An 894-nucleotide genomic window follows, 5' to 3' on the forward strand; every position below is an offset into this window, starting at 1 on the left:
AAAAAAAAAAAAAAAAAAAAAAAAAAAAAAAAAAAAAAAAAAAAAATCTTATAGCAACTAGTTGGAAACAGCATTGAATTTTACGAATGCTATATAATATGAAGGGAAGAATGGAAAGACATCAACATCAATCATAATAATATTAACGACAACAACAGCAACAACAACAACAATCAAATGGATTTTGAAAACATTCCCGTAAAGTTTTGCGTGTAACAGGAGCTTCCACTAAATGTAAAGTAAATAACACATATATACATATATATAATATTATAAATAATTGATGTTTAATAAGAATAAAGCAAACATTATAAACAAAAAGCGACGACAAGCCCTAGATTTAAATTATATAGTAACATAATATACTGATTGTACAATATTAACAATAAATTGACATTAAAGGCAAAAACGGTTAAATGAAACTGAATCATATTCCCAGTAATTATTATGTAAGAATAAGAATATATATATATGATATATTCATTGAAGCGATAACATAACTATTAAATAGAATTATTATAACAATTAGCTTGCATTAATATTCGATGCCACACTACCAACTACAACATGTACCCCACCCGTATATGTAGGTAGGCATAGGTAGGTAATGCGGCGACTTTCACTAAATAAATGTGTACGCATTAGCAAGTATTTATAAAACAAAATATTTTATATATTTATTATTGGGAGTCATATGTAATGAAAATTTTTTTTTTTTTTTTTTTTTCATTCATCTTTGGTGTTTGGTATATCAGGCAACATTTGTTTTTGTATTTCGCTCAATCCCATGAAAAAATATATATGTATAATTTTAAAACTTAATGGATTTTCGATAAAAAATCGCTAGCAGAGTGGCTCCTCTTCGGTGAAGATATATTGCCAATGGCTACAGCA

At 26.4% G+C, this 894-nt stretch overlaps 1 protein-coding gene across 5 annotated transcripts in view; it reads left to right on the plus strand.

The window, feature by feature from the left end:
* The window catches only part of LOC119636117 (carbonic anhydrase-related protein 10), a 99,845-nt gene extending 99,586 nt beyond the window's left edge, over window positions 1-259 (plus strand). For all 5 annotated transcript variants that reach the window (XM_038031263.1, XM_038031282.1, XM_038031272.1 and 2 more), the window contains one exon: window positions 55-259. In XM_038031263.1, the coding sequence (XP_037887191.1) occupies window positions 55-77 (23 nt within the window). In that variant the 3' untranslated portion in view covers window positions 78-259. The remainder of the gene's footprint in view (window positions 1-54) is intronic.
* Window positions 260-894: the final 635 nt, after the last annotated feature.

This window comes from Glossina fuscipes, unplaced genomic scaffold (genome assembly GCF_014805625.2).
Source record: "Glossina fuscipes isolate IAEA_lab_2018 unplaced genomic scaffold, Yale_Gfus_2 0, whole genome shotgun sequence".
Taxonomy (NCBI): Eukaryota; Metazoa; Arthropoda; class Insecta; order Diptera; family Glossinidae; genus Glossina; species Glossina fuscipes.